This window comes from Trichechus manatus, unplaced genomic scaffold (genome assembly GCF_000243295.1).
Source record: "Trichechus manatus latirostris isolate Lorelei unplaced genomic scaffold, TriManLat1.0 scaffold00261, whole genome shotgun sequence".
NCBI lineage: Eukaryota > Metazoa > Chordata > Mammalia > Sirenia > Trichechidae > Trichechus > Trichechus manatus.
This window is the reverse complement of record NW_004444197.1, coordinates 289,538-307,935: the sequence shown is the minus strand read 5'-3', so window position 1 is coordinate 307,935 and position 18,398 is coordinate 289,538. Positions and strand designations below refer to the sequence as shown.

The 18,398-nt window shown below is 45.8% G+C and overlaps 1 protein-coding gene across 2 annotated transcripts; it reads right to left on the bottom strand.

Annotated features, from left to right (window-relative positions):
* Window positions 1-323: 323 nt before the first annotated feature.
* On the bottom strand, window positions 324-11,963 carry KIFC1 (kinesin family member C1). Of its 2 annotated transcripts, none has more exons than XM_023724796.1 (11): window positions 11,826-11,963; window positions 7,520-7,636; window positions 7,288-7,387; window positions 5,161-5,214; window positions 4,989-5,039; window positions 4,383-4,783; window positions 2,854-3,633; window positions 1,885-2,175; window positions 1,715-1,788; window positions 1,494-1,569; window positions 324-522 (listed from the first exon to the last, which is right to left on the bottom strand). In XM_023724796.1, exons 1-11 carry the CDS (start codon window positions 11,835-11,837, stop codon window positions 478-480), a joined length of 2,001 nt encoding a protein of 666 aa, XP_023580564.1. In that variant the 5' UTR covers window positions 11,838-11,963; the 3' UTR covers window positions 324-477. The 2 variants fall into 2 exon arrangements, with proteins under 2 accessions (XP_023580564.1, XP_004389869.1); XM_004389812.3 differs by having other exon boundaries at window positions 7,520-7,633; window positions 11,826-11,861.
* Between the last annotated feature and the right edge of the window lie 6,435 nt (window positions 11,964-18,398).

Sequence of the window (18,398 nt, the reverse complement as noted above, 5' to 3'; positions counted from 1 at the left end):
GGGTGGCCGATGGTCAGGGCGAAACGGTGGAGGTGACCATGGAGGGACTGTGGGTAGCTAGTGGGTGCACCTCCTTGGTATTTGTGATGGGGAAGGGACGTTAGGTGAGGGGGAGATGGGCCAGACCAGGGTCCAGAACCGCAAAGAACTGAAGGCCCCCCTCAGACTCCAGCGGGAGGAGTGTCCAGGAGAAAAACTGTAGGCTTCACCCCACAAAACACACACTTGGCAGAGTGGACAGATCCACTGTTCCCATGTTTAGGCATATGAAAAATAGCTCCCTCCTTGGGTATCTGCTAATAAAACCTTTATTTTTTTAAAAAAAATTCTTTATTTGATAGGCCAAGGTACACAGCCTTCCTCACCCCTCCCCTCCCATAAAGCATCCCTCAGCAACCCTCTCCCCCAAAACACACATGGGCACAGAACTGGGCACACATGGACAGACACATACACCCACAGGATCTGGATCCATTTTCATTTCCTGTTGGCTTGGGCAGTACCAATAACACACTGGTTCACCTGTGGGCAGATGGACAGGATAAAAAAGTTTGCAGAGTAACCAAAAGAACAGTTTTCCTGATATCCCCTCACACCCCCTAATGCTAGGGCTGCCCTCAGTGAATAGTGAAATAGGGGCTCGGGAGGTAAGCTCAGGCTGGTTAGTTCTCTGATGCCCACTAGGCACACCTGACTGGTGGAGAGGGTATAAGTCTCCTTGAAAATTCATGGCCACCAGCTGACCCTCATGGAGTTTGGAACCCGAATTCACACTATTTGCAATGGTCTGAAAAACTCATGTCTCTTTTGATCCAGCAATCCCACTCTAGGAATCTCTCTCATAGATGTAATGAAACAAATATAAAATGACATGTATAAAGTTAATCAGTATGGTCTTGTTTGTAACAGTAAAAGAATGGAATAAATCCAGTGTCCAGCAGAGGGAACTGGTGGATAAATTTTGGTGCATCCACACAGTGGAGTGCTAGGCAGAACTAGAGAGAACGAATCAACTCTGTGTGTTGATGGGGAGGAATCTTGGGCCTATATTGTTAAGCAAAACAAGTAAGAGGCAGAACTACACGTATACATAAGAGAGAGAGAGAGAAAGAGATCATTTATATAAGATGGAGGAGAATAAGAACACGTATATAGGTTGCATTTGCAAAACAAGAAACTGGAAAAATAAATAAGAAATGATAAAAATGAGTACCTATACAGGGAAGGTGGGGTGGGAGGATGGGGTAGAAATGGGTGGTAGCAAGACTTCATGTATGTGTATAGCTTTCTATACAGTTTTGACCTACTTTAAAAAACTCAATTATTTAAAAATGGATCCAGGTGGGTAATGCCCCAGCTATCTGGCTGAAGCACATGTAAATCCTTTCTGGATGAACATGCTACCCCCAGCCTCAGGGGCAGATGGGGTCAGAATGGAGAAGCCTATACCGTCCAGAGGGCCTGACAGGGCCTTGGCTTGGTGGTAATCGCACCTTGGAGGCAAAGCGCAGGGAGTTGAGGGACTCAGAGACGTTCTCTTCTAGGGGGGAAATGTTCACAAACATGAGCCTGTGGAAAGACAAGAGGGGGCCAAACCCCAGTATCAGTGGCTGGGGGGAGCTGGACCAGGTCTCCATGTTCCCCTTTCCCAACCCTGAACATCTGTCCCATCTCCATTCCTACCCCACACCTTCCATCTGCCCCTTTCACTCACATCTTAGCACTGCCACCCAGAGAGTTCTGCAGCAGGTAGGTGAGCTTGCTGTTCCGGTAGGGCACGTGGGACTCCTAGAGGGTTGAGGGGGCACAAGTGGTTAGGACAGAGAAGGGTTTAGCATGGGCAGACCCAACCTACCCCCAGGTCCCACCTGCCCCCTCCTCCACCTTGTTGCTCAGGGCCATGATGACCAGCCCCAGTGTAGACAGGCTGCTGTTAATGGCCTGCGTTTCCCGAAGCCGTTCCCGCTCCTCAGCGCCAAGGGCTAAGCCGGGGTCTAGCCGCTCACTCCCGGCCAGGTCTACCAGGTTGAGGGGGGCCCCACACTGTAGGCCCCGGCCAGTGTGCTCCCCAGTGATCTGCAGCTGGAACACACTGTGGCTGCGTGACGACCGCTCGTTCTGGGCTGTGCAGGCCACAGCCCGGTTCTGGCGGGCCAGATAGAGCAGGGCCTCCACCTGGGGATGGGGAGCAGCAAGAGGAAAAGGCAAATAGAAGTCAGTACATAGCGATATCAGGTATAGCAATGAATGAGTCACCCCAGCCCTCTCGGGGCTTTCTTTCAAGCAGTTGAGGAAACAAAATAAATAAGTAGAATGCAGATTATGTCTGACAGTGCTAAGGAGTAAAACAAAACAGAATAATAGGGAGTGTGTGAGGGTGGAATGGGCATTGCAATTTTACACAGGATGATCAGGGACAGCCTTGCTGCCTGAAGAATTCAAGGCAATGAGGGAATGAACCATTCCAGGGGAGAAGCATCCAGGCAAAGTAGACAGCAAGTGCAAAGGCCCGAAGTCAGCAGTGTGACCAGCGAGTTGAGGAACAGCCAGGAGGCCAGCATGGCTACAGTGAGCTGAGCAAGGAGAGCAGTAGGAAATGAGACCTGAGATGCAACAGGCAGGGGGCCAGAGCCCCTCCTACTTCAGCAGCTGCATCACTCCTCTATGATCCCTGGTTCTGTTAAAGGAGATTTATCTTATAGCCCACAAGCCAAAATGAAATGTGGCCACCTCTCCTCACCAACTCACCCTTCATCCTTCAACTTTCTCCTGCTCTTTTCTCCACCTACCTCCTCTGTGTTACCCTGCCCACTCCTTCCCTATGTCCCAGTCCCAGCACCCATGAGTCCTTACCTCTTTCTCACAGGAGACGGAGACATATCGGGCATTGGTGACAGTAAGCTCCTCACTCCCTGGCCCGGCCCGGCGAATCTTACACTCACCCCCCTGGCCCTTTCGGGCCCCAGTGGCCAGCAGGTCTCGGACGGTCTCATTGTAGATTTCTACGTAGCTCGCCACAAAGCGGTACGTCCAGCCCTGGTCACCCAGCTCCTGGGCCACGGAGAAGAGGTGCCGCAGGGCCCGGGGGATCAGCCCTTCTAGCTGGGGGTCTCCTCCAGGCCCACCCTCCATTGTAAAGGTCTTGCCACTGCCTGTCTGGCCATAGGCAAAGATGCATACTGGGTAGCCATCCAGGGCTGACTGGACAAGCATGGCAATCTCCTCAAACACCTCTTCCTGTCCACTCCCTGGCGGGAATACCCGGTCAAAGGAAAAGTCGTGGCGGGTGGTGGGCGCTGGTGCCCCATTCAGGGTCCCACGCCGTTCATCAGACCGGGAGAGGCTGAGGCGGGTTGGAGGATCAGAAGGCCCTCCAGGGCCAGCAGGAAACAGGAGGAGGCCAGGGGGTGGGGTAGGCTCCCCCGGAAGGACTGGGCGGACTCGGCAAAATACACGGATGTTGCCCTTGAGTTCCTGTAGCTGATTGTGTAGTCGTCGGCGCTCCATCTCCAGCCCGTGAAGACGCTCTCCCCGCTCAGCCAGTAAAGTCACCTGGGCTGCAGTCTCCTGGCGCAGAGATGCCACCTCTGCCTGGCTGCTTGACAGAGCCACTTCTGATGCTTGCAGCCTCCTCTGCGCGGAACAAAACAGATGGAAAGGATAAGATGAAACCAAGAATAAGAACAAGTCGTAGGGCCAAGATGAGGTGAAGGTGCGGTCCCTGCCCCCAAGGAACTCTCAGTCTGGTGAGGAAAGAGAGATTAAAAAAAAACAGGGACTCATGCTAGAACAGAGACTGCTATGGGAATAGCCAGGAGAGGCACAAAGAAGGTGTTATCTAAGTTGAGACCCAAAAGTATAAGAGTGAACAAAGGAAGGATGGAGTAGATAAAGAACACTGCAGAAAGAGGGAAGCACATATGCAAAATGCCCAGAAATAAGAGTTCAGTCACTTGAGGGACTGCAAGTAATTCAATCTAGTTGGCACTCACCAAAAAAGGGACAAATGGGCATAACAAGAGGGAAAGAGACTGCCGTGGGGATTTTTGATCAAGATGGGCACCTAAAGAAAGACAGCGAGATGGAGGACTAGGCGAGACACAGATCCAGGTGGGAGCTATGAAAGCAGAGTTGAGGATGGGGCATAGTGGAGCAGAAAGCAAGATAGTCAGGAGTGGGCTGGGGTGGAGATGGGTGGAAGACACCGGTATACTGCTGGAGGTAGGTGGTCAGGGATTCTGAGACCAAAGAGGCTTCAGGAGAACCTGGAAGGTGGTGTGTGTGTGTTAGGGGGGTCGGGGGTGGGGGTGGGGGTGGGGAATGGGAGCACATTCTCTGCCAAGAGAATAAGGGTTGGCATTTGGGGAGAATCCAGCCCTTACCTCCTGCTCCTCCAGCCGGGCAGCCAGTCCCCTCCGCTCCTCCTGCAATTCTAACTGTTCTTTCTGGAGCTCTTGCACCAAGCCCTCTTGCATGCCCAGCCGCTCTTCCAGCTCCAGGACACGGGCGCTCAGGTTCCCCAGCTCCTGCTGGCCTTGCTTTGCCTGAGCTTGCACCTTGGCTAACTCCTCTTTCAGTGTCCTACGTTCTTCTCCCAGGGCCTTGGCCTCTTGCTGGGCTTCTTTGAGCTGAGCCCGCAGCTGTTGGTTTTCCTGGTCCAACGTTTGAGTCCTCTCACGGTAGCGTTTCAGCTCTATGTTTAGGTCACCTAACTGACCCTTTAAATCCCAGGCCGGACGTTTGCTGGGCTTCTTCCCTCCCACCATGGGAGGAACAGCTGATGCTATGATGGGTATGAAAAAGACAAAGGTCAGTGACAAAGGACAAAGTCCTTCCAGCATTTAGGGCTCCCACACCTAATGCTACATCTATCTCCTTCCTCTCCAGATAGGAAAAAAGACCAAACGGATTTTTTTGGGTACTCACCACCTCCTCGTCCCTATCTTAGTGGCCCAGCCTCTCACCCAATAGTTACATTTGTCACCTACTATCAGGCTTCTGGGCAGGAACAGCAGCTACTGGCTTCTTGCTCTTCGACACTAGGGAATTAGGGAGTTGACATGGGGAGTTATAGGACCAGTGTCCTTCCACCTCCATCATTCTCCCCCACACATACCCCAAGTCCCCTCTTAGCCCCAGCTTTTAAGTTGTATTTATTACCTGTAGTAATAGCTGTAGAGCACCATGGTCCTGTTTTCTTGGGAACTTTCTGGGCTGTCAAGAGATGGGAGAGAGGAAAAAGTAGAACAATCATTCTCAGGGTGGCATGTACACTGGCCAGGCCGGGAACAGTAGTGTTGCCTTTTCTGAGGATCAGAAATAAGATTAACTCCCCTCTTCCATATTCAAGCATTTAAGGAGGTAGCATATGATCAAGAACTGACAGTATTGAAGGAAGAAGTCCAAGCTGCACTGAAGGCACTGGCAAAAAACAAGGCTCCAGGATTCGATGGAATACCACTTGAGATGTTTCAACAAAGGGAAGCAACGCTGGAATTGCTCACTCATGTATGCAAAGAAATTTGGAAGACAGCTACCTGTCCAACTGACTGAAAGAGATCCATATTTGTGCCCATTCCAAAGAAAAGTGACCCAACAGAATGTGGAAATTATCAAACAATATCATTAATATCACATACAAATAAAATTTTGCTGAAGATAATTCAAAAACTGTTCTAGCAGTACATCAACAGGGAACTGCCAGAAATTCAAGCTGGATTTCAGAAGAGGACACAGAACAAGGGATATCACTGCTGATATCAGATAGATCTTGGCTGAAAACACAGAATACCAGAAAGATGTTTACCTGTGTTTTATTGACTATGCAAAGTCATTCAACTGTGTGGATCGTAACAAATTATGGATAACATTATGAAGAATGGGAATTCCAGAACACTTAATTGTGCTCATGAGGAACATGTCCATAGATCAAGAGGCAGTCATTCGAACAGAACAAGGGATATTGCGTGGTGTAAAGTCAGGAAAAGTGTGTGTCAGGGTTGTATCCTTTCACCATACTTGTTCAATCTGTATGCTGAGCAAATAATCCAAGAAGCTGGACTGTATGAAGAACAGGGTATCAGGATTGGAGGAAGACTCATTAACAACCCATGATACGCAAATGATACAACCTTGCTTGCTGAAAGCGAAGAGGACTTGAAGCACTTACTGATGAAGATCAAAGACCACAGCTTTCAGTATGGATTACTCCTCAACATAAAGAAAACAAAAATCCTCACAAATGGACCAATAAGCAACATCATGATAAATGGAAAAAAGACAAGTTGTCAAGGATTTCATTTTACTTGGATCCACAATCAACACCCATAGAAGCAGCAGTCAATAAATCAAACAGCATATTGCATTAGGCAAATCTGCTGCAAAAGACCTCTTTAAAGTATTAAAAAGCGAAGATGTCACCTTGAGGATTCAGGTGCACCTGACCCAAGCCATGGTATTTTCAATCGCCTCACATGCTCGTGAAAGCTGGACAATGAATAAGGAACACCGAAGAAGAATTGATGCCTTTGAATTATGGTGCTGGCGAAGAATATTGAATATACCATAGACCACCAGAAGAATGAACAGATCTGTCTCAGAAGAAGTAGAGCCAGAATGCTTCTTAGAAGCAAGAATGGCGAGACTTCGTCTCACATACTTTGGACATGTTATCAGGAGGGACCAGTCCCTGGAGAAGGATATCATGCTTGGTAAACTAGAGGGTCAACGAAAAAGCAGAAGACCCTCAACGAGATGGACTGACACAGCGGCTGCAACAATGGGCTCAAAATAGCAACGATTGTGAGGATGGCACAGCACCGGGCAGTGTTTCATTCTGTGGCACACAGGGTCGCTATGAGTCAGAACTGTTCGGACGGCACCTAACAACAACCCCTCTTCCCTAAGTCTGGCCAGCTCATAATGGCCAATTGTGCCAACAACTGCACCAAGATAAGCAAAAAGAAGCAGAGGGGCAGAATCCTGTGTAAAGTATGCTACCAGTTGTGTACAGAAAAAATTTGGGAGAATATGTCCATGTTTGTTTGAATAACCACAGAATAACCCTGGAAGAACACAGTTGCCTTTGGGGAGGGCAACTGGCTGGCTAGGGGAAAGAGGTAGGAGGGAGACTTTTCACTATATAACAAACTTCGTGCCTTTTGAATTTTGAACCAGGTGAAATGTGTTACCTATTCAAAACCAACTAAAATTGAAAGAAAATAATGAAGTAAGCTGGAGAGCACTGGACTTCCAGGCCCTTGGTTCCCGTCCAGAACTAGTACCCACCTGTGGTCTGGCCTTGTGTCTGTGGCACTGAAGTGAGGGGTGGTGCTCTAGGGTGGGATGTAGCAATTTTGGTTACTGTGCCCAGGCCTCGTATCCGTTTCTGAAGAAAGAGAAGAATGGGGTCCACAGTCATCCTAACCTCCCTGCTTGGTTTACACACACACACACACACACACACACACACACACACACACACACGTGCGTGCGCGCACAGCCCTCCAAACCAGCTCACCTTCTCAGGCTCCAAGGCATTATCCATCTGGTCAGGTCCCCTCTTAAGCCTGCTTCCTGGGAGAGGCAGTCGAGAAGGGGCCTTGTTCCCTTTCACTTCCAACAGGGGGTGTCTCTGCTGGGAGAAGAGAGACCTTTAATACAACATCCTGGAGCCCAAACATCCCAAGAACCCCCCATCTTGGCCCCAGCCTCAATTCTCGACATCACCACCACCAAGTATTAACTGAATACCTCATGTGGCAAAAGCTGGGACTCAAAGATCACATGCTAGTCAAATAGCATGGGTAGAAGTGAAATATAACATAAAAATGGGAGCAATCTGTCAGGGAAAAGCTGGATGAACATTAGACTTTAGCTAACTTTAGGGGTAGTACTTAAGCTGAGAGGAATGGGCACTCCTTGTAGAAGGTAAAAATTCAAACATGCATATGGTATGGCTGGGAAACGAATAGACTCCTTTAGCTAGAGCTGAGAGTCATAAATAACAGAGAGAGTGGAAGATCAGTACAGCTGAAGACTGGTATGGAAGAAACGAATAGACTCCTTTAGCTAGAGCTGAGAGTCATAAATAACAGAGAGAGTGGAAGATCACTACAGCTGAAGACTGGTTTGGAGGAGCAGCTAACATTTACTGAGCTCTGTTTTAAATGCTTTACCTGTGTTATAGGTTGAATTGTGTCCTGAAAAAGATATATTGAAGTCCTAATCCATGGTACCTGTTAATGGGACCTTGTTTGGAAATAGGGTCTTTGAAGATATTATTAGTTAACATGAGGTTATGCTGGAGTAGGACTGGTGCCCTTATAAAAAGGGAAAAGAGACACAGACACAGGGGGAAGATGGCCACGTGAAGACAGAGGCAGATATTGGAGTTATGCTGCCACAAGTCAAGGAATGCCAAGGATTGCCAGGAATCCCAGGGCTAGGAAGAGGATTTACTAAAGACCTCCACCTCTGAATTTATGTGGGATCCTGAAAATGTGTTCAAGGTTTATTTATTCAAGACAACTCTAGAGAGTACAGTATTTATTTTTCTCCCATTCATAAAGCTAGACATAATGACCTCCAACTTTTCCACAATGAGAAATATAAGTTCTTAACCTGCTATAAGACAGACACTAATCCAACCCCTCCTAAGTCCACTTCACCACAAGATCACAGATGAATGACCTGCTCCTAAGGCAGTTCCTCCACTCATTCATCAGATCCCACCCGGTCTCACCTACTCAGGAACACTGCAATCCGTCCTTCTCTACACCAGCGACTATTCACTCTACTAGATCATTCCTATCAGTATACAATACATGCTATTCTTGCTACCTAAAGAAATCCTTCTTTTGACTCCACTCTCTCTGGCAGTCTGGTTCCATAAAGGTTTGCAGCCTTGGAAACCCTATGGGGCAGCTCTACTCTGTCTTATAGGGTCACTATGCATTGGAATTGACTCAACAGCAATGTGTTTGGGTTTTTTTGGTTTTGGTTCCCTACCAGCTACTACCTTATTTCTCTGCTGCCTTTTGCAGCAAAATTCCTCAAAAATGTTGTCTATGTAGTATTCACTGTTTCCAATTTCCCTGCTAAACCCATTTCAATCAGGATTTCACCCCCACCACTCTACCAAAAAGGAGCCCTGATGGCGCAATGGTTAAGCCACTCAGATGCTAACTGAAAGGTCCTGATTCAAATCCACCAGCGGGGGAAAAGACCTGGAGATCTGCTCCTGTAAAGATTACAGCCAAAGAAACCCTAAGGGGGCAATTCTACTCTGTTATATAGGATCACTATGAGTCCAAATCAACTTGAAGCACACAACAATACTCTGCCAAACCTGCTCTCCTCAAGGTCACCAGTAACCATATGTTGCTAGATCATTACTTCACTTTCAGGATTTTTGACCTATCAGTAAGTAGCATTTGATACAACTGATCACTCCTCTCCTTAGTACATTTTCTTCATTTAGCTTCCAAGCTAGTGCTCTCTCTTGGTTTTCCTACCTCACTAGTAGGTCTTCCTCATCATCCCAGACTTTAATGGTGGTCTTTCTACTCTCTATATACACTCACAGTCCACTCCCATGGTTTAAATACCATCGATATGTTGACAACTCCCAAATTTATATCTCCAGCTCAGGCCTCGCTCCTGAACTCGACTTGTATATTGAACTGCCTCCGCAATGTCTCCGCTTGGAAATCAAATAATCATATCAAACTTAACACGTCCAAACTGAACTTGTGATGTCCAGTCTCCTTCAGACTTGCTCCTCTTGCAGCCTTCTCCATCTCAGTTGATAGTAACTCCACCCAGCAGTTGCTGAAACTAAAAAACCCAGAGTCCTTTATTTCTCTTACACACTACATCTAATCTGTCAGCAAAGCATGGCTGATTCTACAGATTCTACATCCAGAATCCTACCACTTCTTACCACTTTCACTGCTACCATCCTAATCCAAGTCACCATCATCTCTAACCTAGATTACTGTACTCCAGTAATTCTCAACGAGGGGCAATTTTACACACTCCCCCAAGGAGACATTTGACAATATCTGAAGACATTTTTGATTGTCCTGACTAGGGGGAAGAGTGCTAAAAGCATCTTATGTGTAGAGACCAGGGCACTGCTAAACATCCTACCATGTACAAGACAGCTCCCCAAACAAAATACCAAAATAGTGCAAGGTTAAAAAATCCTGCATTTTTAACAGTTCTTGTTTCTATCCTTGCCCCCTTACAGCCTAATCTCACTGCAGCAGCCAGAGTGATCCTCTTAAAAAGTAAAACAGATCATGTCTTTCTTCACTCAAAACTATCCAGTGACACTCCATTTCACTCAGAGTCCAAAGTTAAAGTCCTTACAACAGTCCCAACAAAAAGCAACGTGATTCAGCAACCCTATTCCATTACCTGACTTCCTTTCCCACTTTTCCCCTTGCTCACTCCATTCCAGTCATACTAGCCTCCTTGCTGTACAACACTTTGGGGCTCTGGTAGATTCCCTCTAGCTGGAATGCTCTTTCCTCAATATTCACTTGTCTAGCTCCCTCACCTTCAAGTCTTCACTCACCTCTCACCTCCTCAATGGGGCTTACTATGATCATCCTATTTAATACTTCACCCTGTCAGATGGCCTCCCCTCCTCTCTTTCACCCTGCTCAACTTTTTTGTTTTCTCCATAGAACTTATCACCCATAATAGAGTTATATAATTTACTTATGATGTTTATTGCTTATCTCCCCATAGAATGTCAGCTCCATGATGACAGGGATTTCTGTCTGTCTTGTTCATCTAGAACCATGCCGTATAGTGACCCTATAGGACAGAGTAGAACTGCCCCATACGGTTTCCAAGGAGCAGCTGGTGAATTTGAACTGGCGACCTTTTGGTTAGCAGCAGAGCTCTTAACCACTGCACCACCAGGGCTCCTGGCATACAGTAGGTACTCAATATCTGATGAATAAATCTGAGAAGGCTTCTACCATTTTTCGTACTATATCCCATGCTCTGATTTTTCGTTGCCTGGGTACAAAGAATCTGTCTTCAGGATAAAACTTTACTCTGGGTAAATCTGAATGTGAAATACTAGTTAACAGAGGATTCAGGCAGGAGCAGTTTTCTGACACCAGAGGTCAGTACATGCTTGAGAAGGGAGGCTGTAAATAATTGCAGGGTGCAGGGGAGCAACAAAAAGAGATGGAACTATCAACCCGTCCCCTTGGGTAGGGATCTCTGCAAAACCTGGGGAAGGAGAATGAGGCTCCCTTCAGAATAGATTACCCTACTTCCTCTCTCCCCTTCTTACATCCTAAAGCAGCAGCAGTAAGACAACAGGAGATAACAAAAGAACAAAAGCAGGGGTTTGGCTTCATACCGTTTCTTCAGAACACTACCTCTTAATTTCATACTGCAATCGTGGGGAGAAATGGAGAGGCGGAAACTTGTCAGACAAGCCTAAGAATTCGAAATGGGAAATCCTGAAGACATGAAAGTGAAGAAGGGCGTAGGGGCTTCCATGACCTAAGCCTAGTATTTCACATTCAGATTTACCCAGAGTAAAGTTTTAACCTGAAGACAGATTCTTTGCACCCTGGCAACGAAAAATCAGAGCACGGGATATAAAACGAAAAATGGTAGAAGCCTTCTCAAATTTATTTATCCAACCATCTAGGGCTACTCCCTGCCATCTCCACTCTCCCCCTGTCCCTCACATCGCCGTGGTGGGGCACGGACGTTCGCCACCGTCCCCGCAGGCGACAGGACGCGCACGATCCCGACCCTGGGGCAGGAGAACCGCGCCAGCCCCTAGTCACCTGCTGCTCCATGTCCAGCTCCGTCCCACACACTCCAGGGGAGCGAAATGGAAGAGGACAGGGCGTAGGGGCTCCCGCAACCCAGATTCGCTCGCTCGGTCGCTACGCAGAACGCTCGCGCTATGGTATCTGGCGGCTACCAGCTCCGCGACACACCCGCCACTTTTGAATTCAAACGGCCGCCACCCATCCTCACCAGGCTCCGCACGCAGAAGCCAATCGACGATGTCGCCACAGCCGAGGACCAATCACAGCGCCCTCCGCCGGCGAGGCCACACCCCCCCCCGGCCGGCACCTCCTCCTTCCTGCTTCACAGGCGTGGGGGAGGTAGACAGATCAGTCACAGTTTTGGGTTCTCTTTTCTTTCTCCCGCCCCACTGCCACTCCCGTACAAATTGCGAAGGACTTCCGCTCCGCTTCCAGCCCCCCTTGTACGTCAGAAATGCGTGAAAGACACCGCTGGAACGTAACTGGCCGAGGTTGCTGAGAAGGGGATGGGGCGGAGAAACTGAGGGAAAGAAATCACGCGTGCGCAAATGAGGACTCGTGCCTGGAGATGGGTAGGACGAGCGCCCGCTAGCGATTGCAGTAGTAGTTGTTAGCCTGGGCTGGATCGATGTGTGTGGGGCTAGTGTACGGTGACCCCCCCCCTCCGGCCGGGATGAACTGGTCCCGGAAGTGGGGCTGGAGCTAGCAGGCGAACTGGACGGTGATGCGTCTGCTCATTCCCCAGTCATTTTGGCATTTCTCACTACATTTAGGGACCCTGCGTACGATTTGCCTCACCATGGAAACGGTGGGGATGCGAGGAAAAGGTTCAGGGGGAGACGATTTTTCTCTACAGCCTCTCTCCACACAGCTTCCTGCGTGCCAGGGCTCTCGGCCGTTCTTTGTGCTGGGGAACTGGCGTTGGGCCTTCTGAGGCTCCAACCCAGGCAGGGTTGACTGTTTCCATTTGTGGAGTATTTTGTGCTTTACAGACGATCTGCCCGTGAATTATCTCGTTTAATAATCGATAAAATTTACTGAGCTCTTAAAATGCGCTAAGTGCTTTGCATATGTTATCTGTACGATGGAGTCACACTGCTGGTTGGGAGTGGATCTAGATTCCTTAGCTTCAAAATCCAAATTATTTCTGTTATCCCACACTGCGTGTAACAATCATATATATAAAATTTTGTTGTTGAGAGCGTACGGAGCAGAACGTACACCAATTCAGTAGTTTTCACATGTACTATTCAGTGACATTGATTACATTTTTTCAAGTTGTGCAACCATTCTCACCCTTTTTATTGAGTTGTTCCTCCCTCATTAACATAAACTCACTGTTCCCTAAATTTCCTATCTAATCTTCTGAATTGCTGTTGTCAGTTTGATCCCATATAGTTACATATTGAAAAAGCTCAATGCTCAAGGCAGATGTTCTTTACTAGTTAAGCTAAACTATTCGGTTTTAAGAAGACTTCAGGCAATATTTTTGGTTTAAGGTTTAAGAATTATCTCAGGGCACCATTTCAGGGGTTCATCCAGCATCCATGGTTCCAGAAAGTCTGGAGTCCATGAGAATCGTAAATTCTATTCTGCATTTTCCCCTTTTTGATCAAAGATTCTAATATAGAATCTTTGATCAAATATAGAATCTTTGATCAAAATGTTCAGTAGTGGTAGCTAGGCACCATCCAGTTCTTCTGGTCTCATGGCAAAGGAGGCAGTTGTTCATGGAGACAATTAGCCACACATTCCATTTCCTTCTATTCCTGACTCTCCTTCTTCCTCTGATGCTCCAGGTGAATAAAGACTAGTTGTTGTGTCTTGGATGGTCTCTTGCAAACTTTTAAGACCCCAGGCACTACACAATGAACTAGATGGAGGTAGAACAGAAGCACTAAATAAGATATTAAGCCAATTAACTGGGATATCCCATGAAACTGATTGTAAACATCCAAACCAAGGAACCAAATCCCATATGGTGTTTGGCTGTACATAAGCAGCCTCAGCAGCTACTCTTTTGTTGTTGTTGTAGATACAGCTGTCATACAACTTTTGCCACTTCAACTTTTTACAGGTGTATGACTTATTGACAGCAAATACATTAATTGGCTGTGCAGCCCTACCCTTAATGCAGTTTTTCCATCATCGTAAACCGAACTTAGGTACTCCATAAGCAATAACCTCCCCTTCTCCCCTCCTTCCTGCCTCTGATAAAACCAAAAAAACCACACTTTTGGCATCGAGTCAATTTCAACTCATAGTGACCCTATAGGACAGAGTAGAACTGCCCTGTAGGGTTTCCAAGGAGCCGCTGGTAGACTTGAACTGCTGACCTTTTGGTTAGTAGCCGAGCTCTTAACCAGTCCACCACCAGGGCTGCTATAACCACTAATAAATTTTGGTCTCTATACATTTGCCTGTACTTGTCTTTTAAAAAAAAAATTGTTTTAAGTGAAAGTTTACGCAGCAAATTGGGTTCCCAGTTAACAATTTTTATACAGATTGTTCCGTAATATTGGTTACAATTTTCACAATCTGTCAACATTCTCATTATTTCCATTCTGTTTGTTCTGTTTACATTGATTTAGCTTCCCTTCCCTTCCTTGCCATCTCATCTTTGCTTTTGGGTAAATATTGACCGCTTGGTCTCATACACTTGATTGTTTAAGGGAGTGCATTACTCACAGGTGATACGGTTTGTTTTATAAGGCAATCTATTATTTGGCTGAAAGGTGTCCTCCAAGAGTAGCTTGAGTTCCAAGTTCAAAGGGTATCTTGGGACAATCATCTTGGGGGTTCGTCTAGTCTGTATCGGTCCAGTAAGTCTGGCCCTTTTTAGGAATTTGAATTTTATTCTACATTTTTCTCTCATTCTATCTGGGACCTTCTATTGTGTCCCTGGTCAGAATAGTCAGTAGTGGTAGCTGGGAACCATCTAGTTCTTCTGGTCTCAGGTAAGAGGAGGCCATGGTTAGAAGAAGCCAAGAGGTTTTATACAAGTGAAGTCATACAATATTGCCCTTTTATGATTCACTTATTTCACTCAGCATAGTGTCTTCAAGCTCCAACCATATTGTAGCATGTATCAGGACTTCATTTTCCTACTGGCTGAGTAGTATTCCACAATATGTATGTACCACATTTTGTTTATCCATTCATCTGTTGATGGTCATTTAGGTTGTTGCCACCTTTCAGCTATTGTGAATAGTGCTGCAATGAACACTGATGTACAAGCATCTGAGTCTCTGCTGTTAAGTCTTTTGGGTATATATAATAAAATCTGGGACAGGTGAAACTCAACGGGACTGCCTTGTTTTTCTGGGTCTTGCAAGTTTTCCACCTTTGACAGGGTGCAGTCTTACCACTTTTCTCTATTAGTGGAAAATAGTTTTCCTTGTTTGACAGGTTTCCTCCTTACCTGAGTTCTGGCTTTCACAGGTTTTGCTGTACCTGAAATTGCTGGGTTATATGGTAGTTCAATTTTTAGTGTTTGAGGAACTTCCACACTCTTTTCCACAATGGTTGTATTATACTGCATTCCCACCAGCAATGGATAAGGGTTCCAGTTTTCCCACATCCTCGCCAGTATTTGTTACTTTCTGTTTTTTTTAATTTTAATATCTTAGCCATCCTAATGTGAGTGAAATGGTATCTCGTTGTGGTTTTTATTTGCATCTCTCTGATGGCTAATGATGGTGAGAATCTTTTCATATATTTGGTGGCCATTTGAATGTCCTCTTTGGTGAAATGTCTATTCAAGTCCTTTGCCCATTTTATGATTGGGTTATGTGTCTTTTTGTTGTTAAGTTTTTGAAGTTTTACAAATTTTTTTGTTATTAGATTCTTATCGGATATATGGTTTCCAAAGATATTCTCCCCATTGGTAGCTTGTCTTTCCACTTTTTTGGTAAAGTCTTTCTTTCTTTTTTTTATGTTTCACTTTTAGGCATTTAAAAACCAGTGTCCTTCCTCCATCTTTCCCTGCCATAGTGACTGGATAGAGGAAAGCCCTTGCTCTCCAAGTCCAAAGTCCAGATTGGATTCTGTGTGTGTGTGTGTGTGTGTGTGTGTGTTCCAATAGAAGTTTATTTACAAAAAACATGCAGTAGGTCAGATTTCCACCCTGTGATATAAGGCATTCCATTGTCCGTTGCCGTTGAGTCGATTCTAACTCATGGCAGTCCCATGCGTTACAGAGTACAACTGCCTCATAGGATTTTCTTAGCTACAGTCTTTATGGAAGCTGATCGCTGGGCTTTTCTTCCATGGTACCACTGGGTGAGTTCAAACCCCAACTTTTAGGTTAGTAGTTGGCTAACTATTGCGTTCGAACTGTTTCTGTCACCCAGAGGCCTTTGATACAAGGCATGCTGTTGTTTGGTAAAGTTTTGATAAACAAAAGTTTTTAATTTTTATGAGGTTCCATTTATTTATTTTGTCTTTTGCTGTTTGTGCTCTTGTTATTATATTAGACAATCCATTGTTAAAAGCTAGGCCAGACAGCATTTCCCCTGCATTTCCTTCTAAGAATTTTATGGTTTTAGTTTGTACATATAGGTCCTTAGTCCATTTTTTATTTGTTTTTGTGTATACTGTGAGGCATGGATCCTGTTTCATTTTTCTACGTGTGGAAATCCAGTTTTCCTAACACCATTTATTTCCCCATCAAATGAACTTAGCACCCTTGTCAAAAATCAATTGCCCATAGATGTGTGGGTTTATTTCTGGATGCTCAATTCTATTCCACTGGTCTATGTGTCTGTTGTTATACCAGTATCAGGCTGTTTTGGTTACCGTAGCTGTATAATATGTTTAAAATCAGGAAGTGTGAGTCCTCCTACTTTGTTCTTCTCCTTCATCATTGCTTTAGCTATTCAGGGCATCTTGCCATTCCATATGAAGTTGAGGATTGATTTTTCTGTTTCTGTAAAGAAGGCTGTTGGAAATTTGATCAGGATTGCATTGAGTCTATAGATCAATTTAGGTAGTTATTGACATCTTAACAATATCAAGTCTTCTAATCTATGAACATGCAACATCTTTCTCATTTATTTAAGTGTTCTTTATTCTCTTTCAGCAATGTTTTATAATTTTCATTGTATAAGTCCTTCACATCCCTGGTTAGATTTATTTCTGGGTATTTTATTCTTATGGATGCTATTATAAGTGGAATTGTTTCCCTAATTTCCCTTTCAGCTTTCTCATTGCTGGTGTATAGAAACCCAGCTGACTTTTGTACTCTGCAACTTTGCTAAATTCTATTAGCTCTAGAAGTTTTCTTGCTGACTCTTTGGGATTTTCTATATATAGGATCATATCATCTGTGAATAGACATAATTTTACTTCTTCTTTTCTAGTCTGGATACCTTTTATTTCTTTTTCTTGTCTTATTGCTCTGGCTAGGACTTCTAATACAATATTGAATAGAAGTAGTGAGAACAGGCACCCTTGCCTTGTTCCCAATTTCTAGGGGAAAGCTCCCAGTCTTCCTCCATTATGTATAATGTTGGCTCTTGGCTTTTCATATATGCCCTGAATCGTATTGAACAATTTACCTTCTATTCTAATATTCTTGAGGGTTTTCATCAACAATGGGAGATGATCAAAGGTGCCCTGGTGGCACAGTAGTTAAGCGCTCAGCTGCTAACTGAAAGGTGGGCAGTTCAAACCCACCAGCCACCCCATGGGAAAAAGATGTGGCAATCTGATCCCATAAAAATTACAGCCTTGGAAACCCATTGGGCAGTTCTACTGTGTCCTGTAGGGTCACTATGAGTCAGAATTGACTCAGTGGCAACGGGCAGAGGTGCTTATGTGGTTCTTTTTCCTTTGTTCTATTGATGTGGTGTATTACACTGATTGATTTTCTAATTTTTGGGGGAATGGTCTGCCTCTATGCCTCCTATCCAGGCTTCCTAAGTAAAGACTTTGGGCTCAGAGCATTCGCTGATAAAGAGGCTGGAAATTGGGTCACCTTCTCTCTCCCTGTTCCTTCTCCTTATCAGAGAAGCTTTCCCTCTGCTGTGGGTACACAGTAACTTTCTCTGTCTCTTGCACATGCGCGGGGACCTCGTGGCACCTGGCCAACCCCATTTCTATATCTGTTCTCGGTGGGGAGGGAATGGAGTCTTATCGTGCTGCAGCATGGGAGGGGGAACGTGCCAGATTTTAGGAGCCAGCCTCGAAAGGTGGACTGAAAGGGAAACAGGCTTTGTGAGGTTGAACATGAGCACCTTCATGTGATCCACTAGTTCACTACCATTTGCTGAGTCATTCTTTTGTAAGCCCCTGGCTTGTAGCCACTATTGTCCACCACTACTATAAAACCTCTGCCCTCCCACTGAGGGGCGTGGAGTTCTACTTTGGTCTTGCAGCTGTTCAGGACTTGTCTCCTCTGTAAGTCTCCCTAATAAACTCCTTTGCTGCCGCACTGGAGTTGCCCACCTCTTTCTCCCGTCTCTTGGCACCCTCCATTTTTAGAGGCAAATTTCACATTACTGGTCTGTGCTTAGACACTTGGCGAGCCAGCCAGGAGACCAAGGAAATGGTGAGTGGGAGTGAGGTCTCTGTGAGGGAAATCCC

Coding starts and splice junctions, on each gene's coding strand:
- KIFC1 (XM_023724796.1), bottom strand. Junction 7,388..7,519: donor ATGCCTTGGAGCCTGAGAAG/GTGAGCTGGTTT, acceptor CTCTTTCTTCAG/AAACGGATACGAGGCCTGGG. Junction 523..1,493: donor CCCTGCGCTTTGCCTCCAAG/GTGCGATTACCA, acceptor ATCTGCCCACAG/GTGAACCAGTGTGTTATTGG.